Below are 17,093 nucleotides of genomic sequence, written 5' to 3' on the forward strand. Positions count from 1 at the left end.
ATATTCGTTATATTTGTTCCAATTGATTTTAAGAGATGTTTTTCGAGTAAAGACATTGTTGATTTTTCCAAAGCATCCTTATCAAAAGTATCTAAACCTTTTTTAAATAATAAAAAGTTTGAGTAAAGAGAATTGAATTGAGTTAAAAGTTGTTTATGTTGTTGTTTTCTTTCCTTCATTGCTTCGTTATCTATTCTATCCTTTGCCTCCTTTTCCATAGTCTCCCATGTTTTGTTTACTAAAGGTCTAAGATACTGTGTTAAACTTTCAATAAGCTCTTTATCCATATTACCATACCATTTTTTTAACAACTGTGTAATTTCTTGCAAATGATCCAATTTTTTATTTGATGCCTTCTTTTGTTGTTTTAAACCAATAATTTCATATTCTTCATCGTCTTTGTGTTTTTTATTTGATTTTACATTCTCCTCATCTGATGATGAAGCATTTGAATCGAAATCTGGGGGTGGTTGTTGTTTACCTCTACTTTTAACTTTGTTATTTGGTTTTTTACTTGCTTTATTTGATGATGTTGTTGTAGTTGCTGACTTTTCCTTTTCTTCCTCTAAAAACTCTTTATAATTTTCAATTTTTTCTTGAATTGTATTTTTTAATAATGAAAAGCAACGATCAATAAAGGTTTTACTAATAATATAATTGTCATTTAAAACTATTGCTTTTTCTTCAAAACTATTTGTTATTTTCATATTTGGGCAATTTGAAATTAAAAGTGAAATATCTTTATTTGTTAATGGTGATGGTACTAATGGCTATATTTTTTTTAAATAAAAAAAAAATGGTTAATAAATTATTTTTTTATTATTATTTTTAATAAAAAAAAACCTACCAAAATTTCTAACCAAGAAGAATTTTCGATAATATCTGTAATGCTATCATCGATTTTATCTATTATAGAGTTATTTATAAAGGTTGAAGATAATGCTATGCCATTTTTAAAATTATTTTTTAAATAAGAAACAGGATCATTAATTTGAAACTTTAATAGTGAGTCAAAAGTTATAAATTGATTTTGATTATAAAAAGTTTCAATCCATTTTGATCTTTGGCTAGAAAAAATATTTGGTATATATTCTGCATTATTACCTTTACCTTGAATTATACCCTGAATTCTTTTTGAATCTATTAATTGCTGTAACTGTTGAACAACCAATCTTTCATTGAACTGATATTGAATTGGTTGTTTTCTAATGAGTTGCAAGATTATACAAGGCTGAGTTACTGATGAAAATAAACCCATTACTTTATGATAATGTCTGTCGATATGAGCTTGAGTATAGAGTACCTCTTGTGAGTCAAATACAGCATTTAAAGATTTACCGACTCTGGATTGAATAATATCTGTTAATAAATCGACGCCTAATGAGAATCTATTTGATAAATCGTTTATATGTAATTTGCCAACTTCCAAAAGCTGCTCTTGAATTTCTTGAACCACAGAGTCTAAATAATACTTTGTTAACAACTCTCCTTGGTAAATTTGAAGTGAACGACCCTCCTTCTTTTTTATTTGAACAATTGCATCTTGAATATAGCTTGAATCAACATTTAATAATGGCTGTAAATCTGTTATAACTACTCTACCACCCGATCTTAATATCTCATCTTTAATTTCAAACTCTAGTTGCTTTGGTGTAATATATTCCTTACCATCCAAACTAAATATAATATCCACCATCTTCAAATCTATCATTTTCAAAATAATCTCGATACTATTTCTTTCTGATAACTTTTGATCGATCTTATCTTTTTGTATTAAATATAATTTTTTTCTTAATAATTCCTATTTATAATTTTAAAAATTAGTATTATTTCTTTCCTTTTTTTTTTTTTCTCTCAATTATTAAATAAATAAATAGTTACCAATTCCTCCATTTTAAAACTAATTTATTATTTAAAATAATAATTTTATAAACAAGTAAAAATAAAAAAAAATGAAATGAAATGAAAAAATTTAAAAAAAAAAAATAGAAAAAAAAATAAATTAAAAAAAAATTAAAATTTAATTTAAAAGTGATAAAAATGAAATAAAAAACCATTTGTGAAAAAATAAAAATAAAAAATAAAGATAAAACTATAAATATAAAATATATAATATAAAATATAAAATATAAAATATAAAATAATTGAATTTTATTTTTAAATTTAAAAAAAAAAAAAATTTTAAATTTAATTAAAATTGTAGTTTTAAATAAATTTAAATAAATATATTATATTTGTTGGGTTGTTGTTTGTTGGTGATTTTGTTTTTTTATTCTTCATCATCAAACATTTTACTGAAAGCTTTTTTAGCTTTGTCGTCAATTGATTTTTGTAATTTTAATACTCTTGAAAGTTCGTTTGAAGCATCTTTGTTTTGTGGATCTTTTTCAACAATAGCTTTTAAATCTTTGGTTGCTTCGTCATATTCTTGTAACAAAGTGTTTGCTTTAGCCTTTCTGAATAAAGCTTTTTGATCATTTGGTGAAATTTCTAAGGCTTTTTTACAATTTTCGAGAGCTTCTGAACCTTTCTTTTGGTTGAGATAACATTGTGCCATATTATTGTAACAAACGGTTTGAATTTGTTTAAGACCATCGATATTACTACAACAATCTAAATATCTAAGTGACTTTTTATATTTACCAATAGCTTCATTAAGTTTACCTTCTTTGAAATAATTGTTACCTATATTTTTAATTGATTCACCAACCTTGAGGAATCCTTGATCACCACCTTCAACATTTTCATCTTGTGGAAAATCTTCCCAACTATCACCATCAGCTTTGGCTGGTACTCCATCATCTTGACCCTCTTGTAATTCACCACAATCAATGATGGTACAATCAAGTAATGGTTTATCACTTTCAGTTGGTTGTTCTTCGATTTGTCTAACGACACCCATACCTTTAATAACTCTACCAAAAACAACATGTTTACCATCTAAATGTGGAGTTTCAGTAGTTGTAATAAAAAATTGTGATCCATTAGTACCTGGACCTGCATTAGCCATACTTAATAAACCTGGTCTAACATGTTTATTTTCAAAATTTTCATCTATAAAAAATTTAAAAATAATATTAATATTAATACTTTTTTCAATACATCTAAAAATGATTTTAAACTATTTATAAATTTTACCTTCGAATTTTTCACCATAAATTGATTCACCACCAGTACCATTACCTGCAGTAAAATCACCACCTTGAATCATAAAGTTGCTGATAACTCTATGGAATTTTGAACCCTAAATAAAAACAAAAATTAAAAATTAATAAACAATACTATTAATTGTTGTTTTTATTATTGTGGTTGTTGTTTTAAAATGTAAACTTACTTTATATGAAAGTGGTTTACCACTCTTACCAATACCTTTTTCACCGGTACATAATGCTCTGAAATTTTCTGCAGTTTTTGGAGTTTTATCATAATATAACTCCATTACAATTCTGCCGACTTTTTCATCACCGATTTGAACATCGAAATAGACTCTTTTATTTTGATTTGACATTTTACTTAATTAATCAATTAAATTGTGAATTTGAAAATAAAAATTTAAAAAAAAAAATTTGAAGAAAATTTTGGAAAAAAAAAAAAAAAAGAAAAAAAAAAAAAAAATTTTTATAGTAATAATTAAAATTATTTTTGGATCTCAATTATTTTAAAGATTTATTGTATTTGGTTAACCTCTTAATAAAACCCTTAATTTTTGTAATTCAAATAACATATTCTATTTCCGAATTGAAAATATATAAATATAAATTATTTTTTTATTTTTATTTTTTATTTTTATTTTTATTTTCATTTTTTTTATTTTCATTTTTTTTTTTTTTTTTTTCAATTTTTTTTTCAAAACTATTTTTTTTTTTATTTTTTTTTTTAATTTTTAAATTTTTCTCAAATCCTATTGAAGGGTAAACTATATAACTTAACTTTTTATATTCAATTGTTTGTATTTTTTTTTTTTTTTTTTATTCTATATTTTATATTTTGTTATCTATTTTTGTAAATACCTTTAAAAATAATTTTATATCGAGGGAAAAAATAATAAAAATAATAAAAAATAATAAAAATAATAATAATAAATTCAAATTGTTCACTTTCACACACACTTGCTCACACACCCAAATTGGAAGACCACATATGGTTAGTGTGTATTGCACATACAATTATTGTTTTATAACATGTTATTCTTTTATTTATATCACTAAATAAAATATAAAAACACACTCTATTTTAAAAACACACACATTCAACATGTATCGATTTTTTTAAAAAAAAATTTTTCGTTTTTTTTTTTTTTTTTTTATTATTATTTACACACACACACATAAAAAATTATTAAAAAAACAATTATTTTAATAATTAGAAAAATAAACTATTTGTTAAATTTTATTTATATTTTTATTTTTAATTTTATTTTGTTTTAAATAAAAAAAAAAATTAGTATTTATTTATAATATAATTTTTTATTTTTTCTTTTATTTATTTCTTTTTATATATTTATATATAAAAAAATATTTTTTTTATAAAAATATTTATCATCTAATTGTTTGTATTTTATATAAACTTTTTTTTTTTCAACTTCTTTATTTTTTTACATTTTTGATTTTTTTATTATATTTTTATAATAAATTTATCGTTTAACGTTTTTTTTTTTTTCTTAATTTATTTTAAATTTAATTTATTTAAATTTAAATTTTTTTTATTTTTTTATTTTTTCAATAATTCACAATTTAAAATTTTTTTTTTTTTTTTTGTTCTTTTTTTTTTCTTAATATTATATACAATTTATATATATATAAATTATTAATAAATAAAAAAAAATTATTTTTTTTTATTATAGATAAAATTTTAATCAAGAATTAGTCATTTTATGCCAATTGGAAATAAAAACGAAAACGATGGTAGCCCCCTGAATGAATTTTCAGGGCTCTCCATCTCAAATGAAAAAGGAAGCTCAAGCAGTAACTCTACCACTAGCGAACCATATGTTCCACCATCAAGAAGAAACAAGATGAGCGGTAATCAAGGTTCAAGAGACAATGATAACAATTCACCATATGACTCTAGACAAGGTGAAAATAGATTCTCTAATGATTCTCCATTTAACAGAAAAGCCGGTTTCGAAAACCGTGGTAATGATGGAAGAAGAGATAGTAACAACTATAATAATAATAGAGATTATAAGAGTCCATCATTCTCAAGAAATAACAACTGGGGTGATAACAACAACACCACCAACAACAGAGAACCACCAAGAGGTGGCAATTACACCTATTCACCAAACAATTCTTTCAATCGTCAATCAGGCGCCTCAGGAAACACTTTTGGTAATAGAAGTAGCTCATTCGGTAAACCAGCCAACAAAAATGATCGTTACTACGATAGATGGAATCAATTTAAAGATACTAGACATTTCCCAGATATGAAGGTAAATATTCACATATAATAATAATAATAACAATAATAATTAAATATTAATAATTATTTCTTTTTTTTTTTTTTTTTATTATTATTTTAGAGAGAAATTATCGATTTAGAAGAAGATAAAGTTGAAGAAATTTTCAAAACAAATGGTAATGTTGGTATTGATTTCAACTCTTATGATGACGATGATATTTCAATTGAAACCAGTGAACATATTTGTGCTCCATTAATTTCTTTCACCGATGTTGATTTAGGTGATGTTATTCTCAGTAACATTAAATATGCCAAATACACCAAACCAACTCCAGTCCAAAAGAGTGCTCTTCCAATCATCTTTAAAAACAGAGATCTCATGGCTTGTGCCCAAACTGGTTCAGGTAAAACTGCCGCTTTCCTTTTACCAATCATCTCTGGTATCCTTTTAGATGGTGCCCCAGAACCACCAGCTTCATACAAACCAGGTGTTCCACGTGCTGCTGCTCCACGTGCTCTTGTTCTTGCCCCAACTCGTGAACTTGCTCAACAAATTTACAACGAAGCCAATAAATTCTCTTATGGTTCACCAATCCAATCCGTCGTCATTTATGGTGGTGCTGAAGTATTCAACCAAATTAATGAACTCGACAAAGGTGTTGATATCTTAGTTGCCACTACTGGTCGTCTTGTCGATCTTTTACTCCGTGGTCGTGTCACCCTCTCAAAAATCAAATATTTAGTATTAGATGAAGCCGATCGTATGTTAGATATGGGTTTTGAACCACAAATCCGTCAAATTATTGGTGATTTCGATATGCCAGGCTCAAGAGACCGTCAAACTCTTATGTTTTCAGCCACTTTCCCAAAACAAATCCAAGCTCTCGCATCCGATTTCCTTTCAAATTATATCTTCCTCAAAGTCGGTGTCGTTGGTACCACCCAAAATATCACCCAACGTATTGAATATGTCAGCGAAGAAGAAAAGAATAGCTATCTTTTAGACTATATTTCTGGTTTAAATATTGATGGTGCTCTCACTTTAATTTTCGTTGAAACTAAACGTTCATGTGATACCTTAACTTTCTTCTTAAATAACCGTGGTTTCCCAGCTACTTGCATTCATGGTGATCTCACCCAAAGCGAAAGAGAAAACGCACTTCACAGTTTCAGCTCATTCCAAACTCCATTTTTAGTTGCAACTGATATTGCTTCAAGAGGTCTTCATATTCCAAACGTTATGGTCGTAATTAACTACGATTTACCAACAGATGTCCATATCTATGTTCATCGTATCGGTCGTACCGGTCGTGCAGGTAAAAAAGGTTTATCAATTTCATTCTTCAATGAAAAGAACAAACCAGTTGGTGGCGAATTACTCAAGTTACTCAAAGCCTCAAATCAAGAAATCCCAGATTGGTTTGAAAAGATGGTACACCAACTCCGTCTTGTTAAAGGCCCATCAACTCAAAAATCAAAATACGAATCACCTTTCAACAGATCATATAACAACCATAGAGATGACCGTAATGATAACCGTGATGTTCGTGATACCCGTGACAACCGTAGCTATAGCAACAACAATAATAGCAGTCGTGGTGGTAATGAAAGAGGCAATGAAAAATCAAGCAATGATTACTCAATGCACCACCCATACTTCAACACTGGCGGTTCATACAATTAAATTATAATCTTTTAAATAAATTCATTTTTATAACTTAAAAATTAAAAATAAAAAAAAAAATTTCGTTCTTTTATTTTAACATTATTATTAGGGATCGCCTGTTAATGTTTTTATAAACAAAAAAGAATTAAAAATAATATAACAAAACTTCATAATATTTTACAACATAATTTTTTTTTAATAAAAAATAAAATAAAAAAAATTACCAAAAAATTTTTTATCTTCAAATTTTTTTTCATTTTTTGGAAAATTGTTGATTTATTCAAAAAAAAAAAAAAAAAAACAAATTTAGATTCTAAACTCGTATAATTATAATAAAGAAAAATGGAACGAAATAATTTTATTGGATAAAATCATATGATTGTCCCCTCCAAAAAAAATTTTCAGATATTTTTATAATTTTTTTTTTTTGAAATAAAAAAAATAATAATAAAAAAAAAACTATTATTGGTTTTTTGTAATGTGGACGCGGTGACTATTTTTTAATAGCTCGTTATTAATGAAAAACTCATTATTTTTAATGTTACTATCCAGTTTGATTGAATCTAAAATTAGCCAATAAAACTATGTTCATATTTTTTTTTTAAATCAACCATTGAAAAAAACTCAAAAAAAGATTTTTTTTTTTTTTTTATTATAAATTTTTTTATAAATTAAAAATTTGTTGCAATGATTAAATGATTTTAATGACAAAAAAAAATCAAATAAACTATGATCCAATCAAAATAGTTATAGCAACACGGGGAACTATAAGAAGTGATAAGAAATTTCAATAAAAAAAATAATATCTTGTAATATTTTTTTTTATTATTTTATTTTTTTTTTCAACATAATAAAAAAAAATATAAATTTGAAGTTTTTTCATTTTTTTTAATCATTTCAAATTAAAGCCATGTACCACTACTTCTAAAACATACCAATACTAACTGTATCACTACTTCTGTAACATTACTTTTGTAATACTACTCCCTGTACCACCTATGTAACATTACATTATTTTTTCAAATGGAAAATAGTAAATATTTAATCATAACCATTTTAATATTAAAATATAATATATTAATTTTTTATTTCTAAATATAGATAAACTATCTTTTTTTTCAAATTCATAACGATGATGCTTCATACTCCAACCGGAGCCACCTAGTTTTCAAAATTTGGAATGAAAAAAATAAATAAAATAATAAACAATCCTTTTGGATAATTTTTTTTTTCCAAAATAATTTTTTATTTAAAAACTTGTTTAAAAATAAATTTATTGACTAAAAAATATTATTTTTTTATTTTTTTTTTTTTTGTATTTATTTTTTTTTATCACTTTTAATAATATAAAATTTTTGGAAGATAAAAAATATTAATGAAAATATTTTATTATCATTTTTCTATAAAAAGTTATATAGTTTTATTTTTTGTTTTTATTATAACTTTTTTTTTTTTATTTTTTTTTATTTTATTTTTTTTATTTTTTTTAAATTTTTTTTTTATTTTTTAAAAATTTTTTTATTTTTTTCTTTTATTTTTTTAATTTTAAATTATTTTTATACACAGAAAATTTACTTTTTTCACCATCAAAATAAAACATTTATAGCTCAATCATTGTAAATTTACACATATTTTAAAGATTTAATAATATTCTTGAAATTTTAAATAAAAATATATAATAATACGTTAAATTTTACATAATAGATCCTATACATAGAATCAAAATAATAATATAATACACTCACACATTATTCCATACTATTTATTATAATTTAAATATTTAATACCCTTTTTTTTTGTTTTTTTTATGTAAAATATTTAATAATTTATTTATTTTATTTAATTAAATAATTAATTAATTAAACATTTATATTTAATAATAATAAAACAGTAGGAATATTTATATGTATAATAATAAAATTAATAATAGTAAAATATAGTTTAAAATAATATATAAATTTATTTACATTGTATAGTATAAAAAAAAAATAATTAATAAAATTATATATTTTTTAAAATATATAAATATATAATAATATATGAAAAATGGTATCACCAAATACAAATAATGGTAATAATACCACTAACACTACATCATCAAATGGTAAATATTAATAATGGCAATAATAATAATAATTTAATCTAAAATAAAAAAATATTAACAATAGTTATAAACTTTATTGATTTAGAATATTTAAATATAGTTGAAATGCCAACATTATCATTAAAATTAGCAAACGATTTAATTTTAGAAATGGATAGTTTAATTAAAGCAGATTTAGCAATGTTAGAAAAATTTTATACAACAGATTATAAAGATGTACCATTTGAAAGAGCGATAAATAAAGCAAAAAGAAAATATGAAAAGAGGAGAGGGCCAACACTTATCAAACCATTAAATAAAACCAAAAAGAGAATGATAGTTGGAGATATGGAATATGACCCCAAAACTCAAAGTTGGAGAGGAAATGAAAGTGACTTAGCAGGATTTCCAAACCCACCAGCACTTATTACAAATATGGGTAAAGCAGATGAACGTGTATTAGGTTCGATGAAATGGGATCCAAATCAAAAGGAATGGAAAGGAAATGAAAGAGATTTAACCAAATTTAGATTTTTAAAACCTGCCCTCATTAGTCAATTAACACCAAGTGAATCACGTGTCGAAAATGGTATGGTTTATAATGCTAAAACAATGCGTTGGGAAGGTAATGAGGATGCTTTGGATGCCTTCGAGACTATGGATGAACAAAACAACGATCAAACATTTAGCGTCGGTAAAGAGTTTAACTTAACACCAGCATTGGTTGCATCATTCAAAAACTCTGCTGAACAACATAGAAAATCTTTGGGTGGTTGGTTCTCGCACAGATATCTTGAGGACCGAAATTATTTATATAGTATTAGATCTATGTCAATTATGAAGATTGTTAGATCTGCAGCATTTAAAGGTGGGGCTGGTTTGTCCCCAAACTCTTCAGCAAATCAAATGGTGTCGATGGGTTCACCAGGTGGTCCTGGTATCATATCTTTAATACCAAACAAAAAGAAACCTGTAGTAGATGAAACTAAAGATTGGGATGATATAGATTTTAATCAAGAAAAACCTGCACTAAAGTTAAATTTAAAGATTCATCTTGATGCCGATGACGAAATGAACGAATGTTGGGACAAGGGATTCACCTCTGAAGAAGAGACTATGTCATCAAATAATGAAGCTGGTGGTCAATTTTCATCGTCTTCACAACCACACACCCCCAGAAAAGCACCTGTAGAAGAATGGTCCGATTTTGACAATACAATGAACTCCACAATCACCGGTAAAATTATTCAATTAAATAAAAAAGATAACTCATCATCAAGTTTAAACAACATAAGCAATAATAGTTTAAATAATTTAATAGGTAGTTCAAGTAAAACGTTTGATGACGATGATGAAGATTTTGATTGGAGCAGCAGTAATAATAATACTTTAAATAGTTTAAATAATACAGCAAATAGTTCAGGTACAATTGGATTAGGTGGCACTATAACAAATTTAAATAGTAAAATTAAAAAGGGTGGTAGTCTTAAAGGTGGTGTTATTGGTGGTTCTGGTAGCACAAGATCAAAAAAAAGTAGTGATAAAAAACGTGGTGGTACATTCAACATTCAATCTTTCGCCTCTGCTTTATCTGGTGGTAATGCAAACACTCCATTAAGTTCAAGTGGCAGCACTATTGCCGGTAGTGGTAATGTAAATGAAATCTATGACGAATTTCAAGTTCCAAATGGAGGTGTTTTATCTTTAAAAAATAAACCACACCAAGATAATTTTGATCTCTTTGAAAGTGACTCATCAAATCAAAGACCATCAAAAGATGAACCATGCGACGAAACAATGAAGTTTTTTGAAAATGATAAAGAAGTTTTTGAAGAAGATTGGCCAGATGTACGTCTTCCAGCTGACTTTGGAGCTAAAAAGAATCAAGAATCAAGAAAATCTCCACCAATTAAAAATAATCAAGTCGAGGATTACTCTGATGAATTAGATATCCCCCAACTTAATCAACCATTAAAATTAAAATCTCATCATTTAATTGATAATCCTTTTGATGATGACGATGATTTGGATTTTGGTAATGATAAGGATAATGACACCTGGGATGATGTCTCTTTCCCAGAAAATCCTTCACAATTAATTTCTTCAACTTCAAAATTACCAAAACCTTTACCAATTAATATAAATAATAATAATATAAATAATATAAATAATATAAATAGTTTAAATAATATAAATAACTTAAACAATATAAACAATATAAATAATAATAAAACAACAACTACAACAACCACAACCAATAATATATTTCAAACTCCATCAAAATTAAATAATATAAAGTCTTTAAATGAAACTCCAGCAAAATTTCAAACCCCAATAACTTTTAGACCCTCATTTACACCAAAAACAATAGATGAAATTTTAAAATCTCCTGAATCACCTTCATCTCCATTTAAATCAAAACCAAAATAAAAGTTTTGATTTTAAATAAAATAAAAATTTAATGTAATAATTATTATAAAATTGTATAAAACTAAAATATTTTTATTAGTAAAATAAATAAATAGAAAATAAAATAATATACCAATTTAAAATTTTTTTTTTAATATTTTATAAAAATATTTTATAAATAAAATAACAATATAATTAATATTTTTATTTATTTATTTGAGTTGTTTTTAGAATTATTAATAAATAATAAAAGAATGTTTTAATTTCTTTCTATTTTTTTTGTTGTTTAAATATTTAATTTCTTTGATGTTATTATTATAATTTGATTGTTTACATATGATAAAAAAGAAAGGATATCTTTTTTTATCATTTAATATTAAATTTTTTTTTTTATGATTTTTTTTTTTTTTTTGGTTATTGTATACAAAAATGATTTTTTAGATCATTAAAAATTATTATTGATGATTATTAAATTTCTACAAATATTTACTATTAAAAAGTTGTTTATAAAAAATGATTACTATTGTTTGTGTTGTATGATTACTGATGATATATAACGTTTTTTTTTTTTTTTGATGTTTTTTTTTTCAAGTCACTTTGATTTTATAATTTGGTTGGAGATAAAGAATTATTTGATTGGCTAGAGTTTGAAGATTGGTTACTATGAACTAAATTTGTACGTGGGGTGCATGGTTCACTTAATTGATAATAAGAATCTGAAACAAAACCAATTGGGTTATTCCAAGCAATATCTTTAAGTTTTGAAACCACATAGCTAAAGTTTGGTCTGTCATTTGGATCTGCTTCCCAACACGATTGAAGAAGGGTTCTTAATTCTGGGTCACAAAATTCTGGAATGGGTGGTCTTAAACCTGCATAGGCTACTTGAGCAGAGGCTTGTGAACCATCCAATTCAGAGAATGGAATTTCACCAGTTAAAATTTCCCACACTACCAAAGAGAAGCAATAGACATCAACCTTTTCGCTATAATGGCCAAGATTTTTAGTAATTTCTGGAGGTCTCCATCTTGGATTACAAATGCCGCCATTAGTCATTGTCATTGAACCTTCACGACTCTTTTCACGACTAAGACCAAAGTCGGATATTTTTATATTTCCAAATTCGTCCAAAAGGATATTCTGGCTAGTTAAATCTCTGTGGACAATTTGAATTGAGTGGAGGTGTAAAAGTCCCAATGCCATATCTGTAGCCATCTTTAAAACCAATGGAAAAGAGTATTTAACCTTTGGTGTATTTGGATTATGTAAAATACTATAAAGACTACCCCCACTCATATACTCTGTTATTATACAAGCTGGTTTATAACATGCACCAATAAACATTACAATATTCTGATGGTTGCCATTCTTTAAATTTTGGACCTCTCTAATAAATCTTTCTTTAAACTGCTCTTCATCCCCAATAATTTTTAACTTTTTGATTGCTACATGAATATTGTTCCACCATCCTTCCCATACCTCACTAAAAGCCCCTTCTCCAACCTTTTGAATAAATTGGATATCTGCAATATCAATAATATCTTCCCTATCGCCCAAAATGGATTTTAATTCTTCAAATTTATTTTTTTTCATCTTTTCATTTTCAATTGCTTTTTGAATATCATTTAGCTATAAAAAAATATAAAAAAAATTATTAATAATTTGTTATATTACAATTTAAAATTTTATAAACTTACAGATTCTTTATTACTTGGAGAGTTAAATAATGAATCAGAAATTGATCTACCTCTTGGTCTTGCCATTGCTGGAGCTAAATGTTTGTTCATATTTGATGCGGAAATAATTGATGATGTATTGGAAACATTACTTTTTTCCTTAACTGAATCTGGGTTGTCACTAACAAGAAAAGTAATATCCTTTGAATCTTCATCTTTTTTACTGTGGATTGAATGATAACTTTCATTACTAGTGCTACTGTTATTATTTGCGCCATTATTGGATGCTCTAATAATTGAGTTACTTGCCGATGATTTATTTAAACTTTCTGCAATCATTGAGTTTAGTTCTGAATTGGTGATTGAAATTGAATAAGTCATTTCTTTGGCTTCATAACTTATATCTTTAATAACTGAAAATGATGAATTTGAATTTGAAAGAAAACTGCTTAAATTATTATTTTCATCATAATTGAATAAAATATTATTATTTACATTACTGCTACTACCATTCATAAAGCTATTGAAATTATTATTGTTGTTACTATTTTTAGTTTTATTATCCTTTTTATTAACCTCTTCATATTCGTATTCTTCATTATTATCCTCTTCTTCTTCCTCTTCATTTTTATTTTTTACTAATTCTTCTTCTTCCTCTTCGTTTTGAACCCTGCTAATTCTAATGCTATTATTACTATTACTAGAGGCATTGGTATTGTTGTTACTATTGTTATTGTTTAAAAATGAATTATTTACTGAGCCATTACTATTTGTAATGTTTTTATAACTGTTATTAAATGGGCTATTTGAATTGTTATTGATTCCTTGATTATTTAAAAAAGTGCTAATAAGTGATTTATTAAAAAGATCTGATGTTGAGCCCAATGATGAAGCTAAGAATTGGTTTGATTGTAATGGTGTTTGTTGAGATTGTTGTGGTGGTTGTGGCAAAAATGATTGTGGTTGAAATTGTGTTGGTTGTGATGGTGATTGTTTTGGTTGTAATGGTGATGACTCTGGTTGAGTTTGGTGTTGTGGTAAAGATAAAGCAGACATTGATAAAAATGTATTGAAACTATTTACATTATTATTATTATTATTATTATTATTATTATTATTATTATTATTATTATTATTATTATTATTATTATTATTATTATTAAAACTATCACTATTATAATTTGTCCATGATGGATCTGGAATATTATCATTATTTTCATTATTTTTATTATTCATACTATTATTATTTGAATTATTATTTTCAATGTTATTAACATTACAAATACTATTACTATTATTACTATTATTATAACTATTATGATTTAATTTATTATTATTTATATTTAAAATTAAATTTCCATTGCCGCTATTTAAAACTATACTATTATTATTTGGTGTATTTATAATATTTATCCCACTATTTACTAAAAATTGTTTATTATTATGATTTTGTAAAACTGTTGCTGGAGAAGAAGATCTGGAGGCACTTGCTAAAGTTATACTAAGGTTTTTGTGTAAATCTAAAGATGATGCGCTTGTTGGTTCAACTGATAAAGATAATAGATGGATTTGTTTAGTCATGTGATGATTACAATTTTCACAAACAATTGAAGCATCTTGAACTGAATGGCTGGCTAAACTTTGTAATGTACTGATATTACTATAAAGGGATAGTGTTGAATTGGATTTAGTTGATTCATTATCGAATGAATATTTTTTAATATCACTAGAGGAATCTTTACTACTGTGGGTATCTTTTTTATTTTTATGTGAACTTTGATTATTGATATTATTATGTTGCTGTTGTTTATTTTTTTTACTGCTATCAGCATCATTACTATTATTTAGTGAGCATGTTGATACATTATCATTTTCTTCATATTCATTGTTGTTATTTATTATTTCACTATTATTATCATTATTAAAATTTCTTTCGCTATTTGAGCTATTATGTTTACAATGACCCCTTTGAATATGATTTGAATCTTTATTTTCCTTTTCTTCAATTTCCATCGAATTTAAATCCAATGCCAATTCGTCTGCTAAATAATTATTTGTGGGTGATGAACATGTCGAAGATTTTGAATCTGTTGATAAATTTCTTTTATTTGCTCTCTTATTTGCTTTTTGGGGCTTCTGCTTATCAATATTCTTAAAATTTGGGCTATTTGTGTTACTAGTAGCGGGTTTACTAGATGTCATACCCATTTTATTTTTATACAATTTTTTTTTTTTTTTGTTTCTTTTTTATATATAATAAATTATATATAATAATATATAAAAAAAAAAAAAAAAAAAAACTATTTATCAACTATTATGTATTATTAACTATTTTCTTTATTTATTATTTCTTGTATATTCTATTTAAAACTTTAGTGAACCAATAAAAAGAAAAATTAATATTAAATTCTTTTAAAAATTATTTTTGTTTGATTTTATAAGAAAAAAAAAATGACCAAAATTTTGGGCTATTGTGATAATTTTATTATGTTATATTTATTATCTATTATTTATAATTTATTTATATATTTATTATTTTTATTATTTTATTATTTATTATTTTATTATTATCTAATAACACATATGCAATAATAAGTAGTTAAAAAAAAAATTATACTGTCAGTGTATAGCCAGATAACAAACAGGAATTTAAAAAAAATTAAAAAAAAAAAAAAAAAAAAAAATCTTATGTTTTTGAATGTTTTTTTTAATTATTATTTTTTTTTTATTTTTTTTTTTTTGAGCTATTTATTTTTTTTATTTTTTTTTTTTTTTATATTATCAATTATTTTGTGTTATTTAAAAATTTATCAAAATATACATATATAACCAACAAAATTTACACAACGAACCCTACATTACACTAACCACTATTTACACTATTAATACTATTTTTCCAATACTCTATAAAATCGTGAAATTCGATAAATACCCAAAAAAAAAAAAAAAAAACCTACATTATAATTGAGGCAAAGATTTTTTAAAAAAAAAAAAATTTTAAAAAATAAAAATAAAAAAAAAAATAAATAAAACTAGTTATTTGCAGAATTTGCCAATAATGTAATATAACAACAAAGCACCTTCTGCCCTTAAAAACAACAACTGACAACATTAAAAAAATAAATAATATCAAAATGAAAAAAAAACAAATGAGATAAAAGATAATTAATAAAAAAAATACACATAACAAAGATGGCTATTAAAACAAATACTTTTTATCTATTTATATATATCTGTCAATTTTATCGAATATATAGAATAATATTATTATTTATTAAATGCTGAATATTATTAATATTAAAAAAAAAAAAGAATCTGTAATATTTATTATCTAAAATAATTATAAAGAATCCTTTCGATTTTACTTTATCTTTAACAAATAAAAAAATAATAAGAGGGAATAAATTTTGATAACAACAAATAATATTATTAATTTTCGACAAAAACAATAATTAGAAAATAAAATAAAAAATAAAAAAAAATAAAATTTGTTGAAAATTGAAAAAAATTCTCTTTGGTAAAATCTACACCTTTGAAAAAAAGAACCTTTTTTTTTTTGTGATTGCAATATTTATTAAATTATTATTTTTATTATAATTTTTTATTATTATTTTTAAATAGATTTTTATTATTATTGCTATTGTTATTGTTATTATTATTATTAATTACTGACCAATGGGTGCATTTAAAAGTTATACCATTAATTACAAATAAAAACATAATGTTGTATTAAAAATGTATGAAATAATATTAAATAATTTTTTTTTTTTAACCCACAAAACTATAAAACTATTAAAACTATAGTAAACTAAAATATTTCTTTTTCTTTTTTTTTTTTTTTGATTTCTAAAAATAATAT

The 17,093-nt window shown here is 24.2% G+C and overlaps 5 protein-coding genes across 5 annotated transcripts in view; 2 read left to right on the plus strand and 3 right to left on the minus strand.

The window, feature by feature from the left end:
- Positions 1-1,893, minus strand: part of DICPUDRAFT_98651 (uncharacterized protein) — a gene marked incomplete at both ends in the record, with an annotated part of 2,619 nt that extends 726 nt beyond the window's left edge. Inside the window, 3 exons of the mRNA XM_003290273.1 lie at positions 55-770; positions 848-1,801; positions 1,882-1,893. Of these exons, the coding sequence (XP_003290321.1) occupies positions 55-770; positions 848-1,801; positions 1,882-1,893 (1,682 nt within the window). The remainder of the gene's footprint in view (positions 1-54; positions 771-847; positions 1,802-1,881) is intronic.
- Positions 1,894-2,269: 376 nt separating this feature from the next.
- On the minus strand, positions 2,270-3,508 carry DICPUDRAFT_154821 (uncharacterized protein; the record flags this gene model as incomplete). Its single annotated transcript, XM_003290274.1, has 3 exons — positions 2,270-3,054; positions 3,139-3,244; positions 3,335-3,508. 3 exons carry the CDS (start codon positions 3,506-3,508, stop codon positions 2,270-2,272), a joined length of 1,065 nt encoding a protein of 354 aa, XP_003290322.1.
- A 988-nt stretch (positions 3,509-4,496) lies between these two features.
- On the plus strand, positions 4,497-7,291 carry DICPUDRAFT_95112 (uncharacterized protein). The gene is made up of 3 exons (XM_003290266.1): positions 4,497-4,548; positions 4,844-5,431; positions 5,522-7,291. Exons 2-3 carry the CDS (start codon positions 4,874-4,876, stop codon positions 7,082-7,084), a joined length of 2,121 nt encoding a protein of 706 aa, XP_003290314.1. The 5' UTR covers positions 4,497-4,548; positions 4,844-4,873; the 3' UTR covers positions 7,085-7,291.
- Positions 7,292-9,127: 1,836 nt separating this feature from the next.
- On the plus strand, positions 9,128-11,738 carry DICPUDRAFT_49124 (uncharacterized protein). Its single transcript, XM_003290267.1, has 2 exons — positions 9,128-9,170; positions 9,271-11,738. The coding sequence occupies exon 2, from the start codon at positions 9,276-9,278 to the stop codon at positions 11,577-11,579; it is 2,304 nt and encodes a 767-aa protein (XP_003290315.1). The 5' UTR covers positions 9,128-9,170; positions 9,271-9,275; the 3' UTR covers positions 11,580-11,738.
- A 379-nt stretch (positions 11,739-12,117) lies between these two features.
- On the minus strand, positions 12,118-13,573 carry DICPUDRAFT_56632 (uncharacterized protein; the record flags this gene model as incomplete). The annotated part of the gene is made up of 2 exons (XM_003290275.1): positions 12,118-13,187; positions 13,256-13,573. The coding sequence occupies 2 exons, from the start codon at positions 13,571-13,573 to the stop codon at positions 12,162-12,164; spliced, it is 1,344 nt and encodes a 447-aa protein (XP_003290323.1). The 3' UTR covers positions 12,118-12,161.
- Positions 13,574-17,093: the final 3,520 nt, after the last annotated feature.

The sequence above is a fragment of the Dictyostelium purpureum genome (assembly GCF_000190715.1).
Source record: "Dictyostelium purpureum unplaced genomic scaffold DICPUscaffold_216, whole genome shotgun sequence".
NCBI lineage: Eukaryota > Evosea > Eumycetozoa > Dictyosteliales > Dictyosteliaceae > Dictyostelium > Dictyostelium purpureum.